Genomic DNA, 8,169 nt, shown 5'->3' with positions numbered 1-8,169 from the left:
AGATCATGACCTGAGCCAAAGTCGGCCGCTAACCAACTGAGCCACCCAGGGGCCCCTAAATCTTCTTAGGCTTTTATATTTTATTTTTATTTTATTATTTTATTTTAATTTTATTATTTTTTCCATATCAAAAAAAATCAACTTCTTTCTTTAGTGAACTTTTTTACAGGGGCGGAATCATTATAGTATACATAACTTCTTAATTAAACATACACACATATTTGCTGATAAAACATTGAAATTGTTTTAATTTACTTTTAAACTTATGGTGGAGTTCTAGCTTCCTATGTTTGCATTTTATTTTGTGTTAATTATTTGTATTCTTTGTTCATTTATTTTTGTACTTTAATCTTTTTCGTATCCATTTTGTAAACTTTCATACAATTAAATATTTACCTGCATATATTACATATATCAAAATTATATCTGGAACATTATATTTCCAAATCCGTGATAAATGATCTGTTTATTCAGGATCCTTCACACCCTGTAAAGACAAATTCATATCATAATGAGAGTTGCATTTAAATTCTTTCTAAAACTCAAGCAATAAATTCTCTTGTCTTGCTCAGATGTACAAGACCACAGCACATATATCCATTTCACATAATGAGATGATGAAATCTTTGCTTCTATTCATTATGTTATCAATATCCTTTTTTTAATTTAATTTTTTATTTTTTAAAATTTACATCCAAACTAGTTAGCATATAGTGCAACAACGACTTCAGGAGTAGATTCCTTAGTGTCCCTACCCAACATCCCCTCCCCCTCCCACAACCCCTCCAATAACCCTCAGTTTGTTCTCCATATTTGTGAGTCTCTTCCGTTTTGTGTCCCTCCCTGTTTTTACTTTTGTTTCCCTTTCCTTCTGTTCATATGTTTTGTCTCTTGAAGTCCTCATATGGGTGAGTCTTATTAACTGCGTTTAGCAACATCTGAAGTCCTTTCAAAATATGTATTGTCTTTCTTCCGCACCAGAATTTAAGCTCTTTGAGGGCAGCGTCTTGTTCTGTCCTGTTCACTGCTGTATCCCTAGAGTCTTGTACATAGATGTTGAGTGTACTTGTTGAATGCCTCCCCATTACATCTTGGGAGCAGCAACTGCGATCTAATTTTGGTTTTCTTCTTCCCGCACCTAACCGTGGTGTGCCCATTGTGGACGCCATGTTAAGATGGGCAGGTCCACCCTCTCTCGGGAATTTTAAAGATGAGCCACTTCCGACCGCCCCGTCATGGCGATTCCTCTGGACACTGCCGATCAGCCAGACACATTGCTAAAGAAAAGTGCAGGAAGTCCAGGCTTCCAACCCAAATCCCAAGTCAAGAAGGGGACTTGCTCAGTGCTGTTGGTACATGCCACTGGCCTGAAGGTAGAAAGGAAATACAGAGCAGAGCAACAGGGTTATGGTTTGATTTTCTCTTACTATACTTTGAACTGCCTCCAAAACATAACTGTTTTCAACAGTATTATAACCCCCATGAGGCAAAACTTCCAAACACTTAACAGTTTCTTTCTTTTTTTTAAATGTTTATTTATTTATTTAGGGAGAGAGAATGTGAGCAGGGGAGGGGCAAAGAGAGAGGAGGAAGAGAATCCTAAGCAGGCTCTGCACTGAGCCCGATGGCGGGCTCGATCTCACGAATCGTGAGATCATTTCATGAGCCGAAATCAAGACGCTTAACTGACTGAGCCACCCAGGAGCCCCAAGACTTAACAGTTTCTAAACTCCAAGTAATTTAGTTTAACTACACATTCATCCACGATGTACAGTCCTAACACTGTATATTATAGGCTGTGAACCATGGAATCAATGTAGTGTTTTCATTGCTAACACTGTTTTAATGAAATCACAGAAAGTATGAGCACACACTCCAGTACTAACAGTGAATTTTTATGAACACGCCCACATACTTACACGTATGTAGGTACTAGGCAGTGCTACAAACTGCATTTCTTAGTATGGTCAATGTTTTTAAGAGTAAGGAAGGAACTCACTAGCCTGAAGTATTAGTTTCACATATCTTTATTCCACATAAAACAAAACAAAACTTAGACCCATCTCATAGAACAGAATACACTTATTTAAAGTTTTGACAGTGTACAAAATTAAAACTGGGGTATTTATTCCAAAGTTTCATATAAGTATTATAAGGCAATTTCTTTCCTTTAGTAAGTAACATTTTAAGTGTCTATTATTCTGGAAGCAAATCATCTCCTAACTCTTCATCAGCAAAATCATCCTCGTCAATTCTTTTTTTTGCTGCAGTTTTTGGTCTTTCTATTTGAGGGCCCAGTGGATCCACATAGGAGGCATCTAGGTTTCAAAATAAATGGTTATATTAGAATAATACAGAAAAAAGAAAACAGACGTGAAACCAGTTAGTCTCATAATCTACACTGAACTGAGTGAACAGAAATGCTCTCCCAGATCATCTAAAACTTTGTCTGTACACAAAACATTCTCAATGCCCAGTTACACATTTTGCCATCTCACCAAATCTTCTCCAGACCTGTTATGCCTGTAGGAACTGGGGAGGGGGGGGCACCAGCACTTGCCTATTTCTTTGTTACTGCTACTTTCATAAGGTTCATTTGTCCCAGGTAAGGCTCTGAGTTTGACGCTTAGTCGTTCACCTTTACTACCGGCACTGCAGTTCTGGCCACTATCTGAAAACACAAAGATAAAAATGCATTCGACACGTTGAGAACACAGAACACTACATTACGAACCTTAACGTACACTTATTTGCCAAGAAACACGTTTCGTTTGGAAGCCACCTTCTGAGGGATATAATTCTGGTTTTCTGAAACTTAAAAGGAATCTCTTCTTGAGAATCTATAACATAGATAAAACAGCACTCGAAAGTAGTCTTTGTATGCGTTCTTTCGCATGGACGCTTAGTTACAGGTTTCAATTTTGTAGATTCACCGGTGAGAAGTTAGAGACCACGCTGACGAATATCCCTAGTAAAGAACAAAGAGCAGCTGGAGGAAAAACAAATAGGAAGTCGTAAGATCAGTATGAGCTGTATCATCAACCTCGTTATCAAGGCTGGTGAGTGGCCCTAAAATCACATCAAATGAAACACAGCAGAAGAGGTAGGAGAGGACAGAGACCGTGTAGTCACCTTCTTCAGGATTAGATTCGCCCTGTGGAGAACACGTTTTGGCTCAGTATGAGGAAAAACTAAGAGGACTGTAGCATCCAAACACGGACTGGCTGCCATGGGAAATCCTGCAATCCATAGCACTGAAGATTTTCAGACCGGGTCGAACACTCACGGTACTAGGAAACATTAGTAGTAATTCTTAACCTTGAACTTCTATCATATTTTTCAAAGAAACACTCCTCTAGCCCCATCGTTTTTATTTCCTTCCCTTAAAATTCCCACAATGTTATTTTTTCCTATTATGGGAGCTTCACAAAAGTGAAAAATGAGAGTAGTCTGTCTATCAACATCCACTGATCATTTATTTTCTGACTATACTTTATATTTTAGTATATTGATAATGTCTCCGGGAATAAACTAAAACAAGATGGTCTTTAAGATCCCCACATTTTAATGGTGGCCAAATTTCTCTCTAAATTCTTACAGAAAACATAACCATTTCCCCCCATTGTTATTACTGGAAAATGAAATGCTTAGTTTTAGGCACTGAATGGTTGTATACATTGTTTTTTTGTTTTTGTTTTTATTTTGCTCCTAATTTTTTGTTACAGTTGAGCTCATCTTTTCCATCTGTAGGTGTAAATGGTTATCTTTCAAAGTGCTTGAGTGAGCTCAGGTCAAAAATTTGAAAACCGTTGATTTAGGCAATATTTCTTTTTCACTTTTCATATAGATATAAGTCATATATATGAGTAAAACAAAACTCTCACATTCCCTCAGACATCTGGAGGCCTTCTGAAATCCCAACACACTAAAGCATTCCAATCCTGTGGAAAGAGCAAACCTTAAAAAAATAAAAACTGACTCCGTACAAAAACTTCAAATGTCCAACTTGAAAAGCCATGAATACTGATTTTTTTGTTTTAAAGATTTTTATTTGTAAGTAATCTCTACACCCAACGTGGGGCCCAAAGCCATGATCCCTAGATTGAGAGTCACGTGCTCCTCTGACTGAGCCAGCCAGGCGCCCCCCCCCCCCCATGAATACAGTTTTTAAACGCTTCCTATAATTATAAACGCCAGAGAGGGAATATATTGCGAATATCCTTATTTCATAATTTTCAATCAACTTCAAGGAGTGACACTGCCACACATGGGGAGGGACAAATGGATCGATAAGCACTTGTAAGTCTAGGTGGGGTTTTATGGCTAAATAATAAATCAGGTTATTATATTCATCTCAGTACTGCAACAAATAACAGTTACTATTTCCTAGAGAAGAGTTAACAAATAGCTTCCAAAAACAAGAATATGGAGATCAATTTATCTGAATTATCAATCGATTAACACTAAGACTTCCAAATGATACTTTTTATTAGGGAAAATCTTAGAATCACAGAATTTAGAGTAATAAGGATCCTTCAAGCTTACCTATACCAGAAAAAAAAATAATACCCCCATGAAATGGACAATGTATATAGACAACTCTCAAAAAAAACAAAACAAAACAATACAACTGGTCAATAAACATAAAATTATTTAAGTTTACTTAACCTTAGAAACATATTAAGTGAGAAAAATAAAGTCAGATCACTACATACTGAGTGATACCATTTTTAGAAAGGTTAAAACAAGTAAAATTAAATCTAGTGTTTACATCCTGATAACATTGTCAAAAGGCAAGAAACTAAACAAATATAAACCTGAATGTATATAAAACAGAAAAAAACCCTCATAGTGGCTACCGGTGGGGAAGGCCGGAGACGGAGTGGGAAGAAGCACATAGGCAGGCAGAGCAGCAATGTTCTGGTTCTAATGCTTTGTGATGGCTTCAGTAAGTTTATTTTTACATGCTGGGTAACTTAAGAGTGCTACATTACTTCTTTTGGAGGTATCAAGTATTACATAATTTAAATCTTCACATAATTCTAAATGTAAGATTCAACAATGCCTATTAAAATGGTCAAGAGTTAAAAAAGACTAGATTAGTAAGGGAGAGGAACGAATTTTCCGAGATTAATGTAGTAGTATATATCAACAGTTAACAGCTTCGTGGTCAGAGTGGGAAGCCTCCCACCTTTCTCCCGCACAAAGGTACCAATCTGACAACATGCAATCCTAAAAGCCTTTATGAGAACTCCGGAAACCACTCAGGAAGTTACAGCACCCCAGGAAAACTCAAGTCCAAGGACAACTGCGCTGAAACAGGTAAGAAAGGCCATTCGATTTCACCTGGGTCAGCCGCTATCCCAAGCCCGCGTAGCTCACGACTGGGAGAAAAAGCCCAACATGCAACGTCTCCCTTGGGAGGGGACCAAGAAGAGCGGAACACGCCTCCGGCATTTTCGTCTCTCGGGGTGCTGCCTGAGACACTGGTTTCGGTCTTGCCGGACTCGGGGTGCTGACGAGGACCCGGCGTACTCGCTGGATGAGAACGAAAGAGCTCAGCGGTTTGGTGCACTGAGTACCTCCCCCCACGGCACCCAGAAGCTGCACAGCCGGCCGCGACCAGGGGAAGTGTCCAGCTCACAGCTTCTTCCTCAGCAAAGAAAGATCCGAGTGGAACATACAGCCAACATTCCGGCTTTAGGCAGGGCTGGGGGAATCCCCAGGGCCCGGTCTCCCCAGCACTAACGAGGAACTGGCTGGCATACCTTGAGTGCACGGGGGCTGCGGAGAACAAGAGGGCTCAGGAGCTTACTGGCTGCTGGAGAGCCTGCAGCACCCCACACGGACCCCAGAGGAAGAAGAGCTTACGAATCCTGAAACCTAACTGGGAAATTACATGTAGAGGCTGAGAGAAGACGCATACTGTAAAAACTCGGAGACCCCCATAGTCTCCAGTGGGACTGACTGGTGACGGTTTTCCCTGTACGAAGCCAGCCCCCCAAAACCAGAGAAAAGTGGCTATTTCTTCAAATGAAGAAATCACAAAAAACACGAAAGCATGGCCCGATGAAAGAAAGAAAGTGAATCTTCGGAAACTGACCCTGAGGAAAGGACGATCCGTTGATTTGATTACCTGGCAAAAAATTCAAAATAATTGTCTTAAATAAGGTCAGTGTGCTACAAGAGAACATAGACAGACAATAAATGGAATCAAGAACGTGAAGCACAGACGAAAGTAAACTATCAACTAAGACAGAAACTGGAAAAGGACCAAACAGAAATTCTGGAGCTGAAAAATTCACTACAAGGGTTCAAAAGCAGATGTGACCAGGCAGAACAAAGGATCTCTGAGCCCAGAGACAGGTCACTTGAAATTACTGTATCAGAAGAACAAAAAGAAAAAAATAAAGAAAAGTGAAGAAAGCCGAAGAGAATTATGGAACAAAATTCAGATCACGGGGCATCAACGTATCAGTATACATATTACAGGAGTCCTAGAAGGAGAAGAGAGAAAGAATGGAACAGAGAGATTATTTGAAGAAATAATGTATGAAAATTTTCCAAATATGAGAAAGGAAATGAATATCCAAATTCAAGAAGCTCAAAGAACTCCAAATAGGATGGACCTAAAAAATACCACATTGAGACACACAATCAAACTGGCAATTCAAAGACAAAGAATCTTAAAACCAGCAAGAGAAAAGCCAATTCATCATAAACAAGGGACCAACCATACAATTATCAGATTTCCGAGCAGAAACATTATAGGCTAGAAAGGAGTGAGATGATACATTCAAAGTGCTGGAAGAAAAATCTGCCTACCAAGAATACTATATTTGGGGAAACTGTCCTTCAGAAAGGACAGAGAAGTAAAGACTTTTCTGGATAAACAAAAGCTGGGAGAGTTTATCACCACTAGTTCTGGCTTGCATGAATTGCTAAACAGAATCCTTCACGTTGAAACAAAAGGACACTAGACTGGAACAGAAAATCATATGAAAACATAAAGCTCTCTGTAAAGGTAAATATACATAAGCACTGAATCCTGAAATACTGTCATGGTAGTACAGAAGTCATTTTTAATTCAGATATAGGATACAGAAGCATAAAAATAACTGCAACTATGTTAAAGAATACAAATTATAAAAAGATGTAATTTGTAACATTGATACACAGTAATGGGGCAATGTAAAGGAGTAAAGTTTTTGTATGTGATTGAAGTTGTTATTAGTTTAAAATAGATTGTTATAACTATAGAATGTTTTAGGTAATTCCCACGGTAACCAAAAAGAAAATGCCTATAGGAGAGGAACAGAGGAAAATGAGAAAGGAATCAAAGTATGCTACTACAGAACAAAACAAAACAAAACCCCCCAAGCCCCACAAAGACACAAAAAGGTAGGCAGCAAGGAAGATAAAGGACAAAATAACTATAAAGCACACAAAAAATTTAACATAATGATAATAGTTAAGTACTTCCCTATATGTAATTATTTTAAATGTGAATGGATTAAACTCCCCAATAAAAAGACACAGAGTGGCTGATGGGTGAAAAAAAAAAAATCCAACTATATGCTATTTATAAGAGACAAACTTCACATATAATGACATACACAGGCTGAAAGTGAATAGATAAAAAAAGATATTCCATGTAAATGGGAACTGAAAGAAAACAGGAGTGTCCATACTTATTTCAAAAATAGACTTTAAGTCGAAAATGATCAAAAAGACACAGAAGGACATTATATAATGATCAAAGGGCCAATTCACCAGGAAGTTATAACAATTATATATGCACCTTAACAGCTGAGCAACCAATATATGAAGCAAACAAGGACAGAACTGAAAGAAGAAAAGGCAGTAACACAATAATAGTAAGAGATTTCAATGCCTCACTTTTTTTTTTAATGTTTATTTATTTAGAGAGAGAAAGGGAGCAAAGCAGCAGAGCGGCAGAGAGAGAGAGAGAGAGAGGGAGACAGAGAATCCCAAGCAGGCTCTGTGCCGTCAGTGTGGAGCCTGACATGGGGCTCGATCTCATGAACCGGGAGATCACGACCTGAGCCGAAATCAAGAGCCAGATGCTTAACCAGCCTAGCCCCCCAGATGCCCTGAATGCCTCACTTTCAGTAACAGCTCAACCAGCTACAGCATCCGACTCCCGAA

At 38.6% G+C, this 8,169-nt stretch overlaps 1 protein-coding gene across 2 annotated transcripts in view; it reads right to left on the bottom strand.

Moving 5' to 3' along the window:
* Positions 1 to 2,011: 2,011 nt before the first annotated feature.
* The window catches only part of IFT88 (intraflagellar transport 88), a 131,919-nt gene continuing 125,761 nt past the window's right edge, over positions 2,012 to 8,169 (bottom strand). For both annotated transcript variants that reach the window (XM_042977811.1, XM_042977735.1), the window contains exons 25-26: positions 2,561 to 2,671; positions 2,012 to 2,318 (exon numbers count right to left, since the gene is read on the bottom strand). In XM_042977811.1, the coding sequence (XP_042833745.1) occupies positions 2,197 to 2,318; positions 2,561 to 2,671 (233 nt within the window). In that variant the 3' untranslated portion in view covers positions 2,012 to 2,196. The remainder of the gene's footprint in view (positions 2,319 to 2,560; positions 2,672 to 8,169) is intronic.

This window comes from Panthera tigris, chromosome A1 (genome assembly GCF_018350195.1).
Source record: "Panthera tigris isolate Pti1 chromosome A1, P.tigris_Pti1_mat1.1, whole genome shotgun sequence".
Taxonomy (NCBI): Eukaryota; Metazoa; Chordata; class Mammalia; order Carnivora; family Felidae; genus Panthera; species Panthera tigris.
Note: the sequence above shows the minus strand (reverse complement) of the source record. Positions and strands in the feature narration are given on the sequence as shown.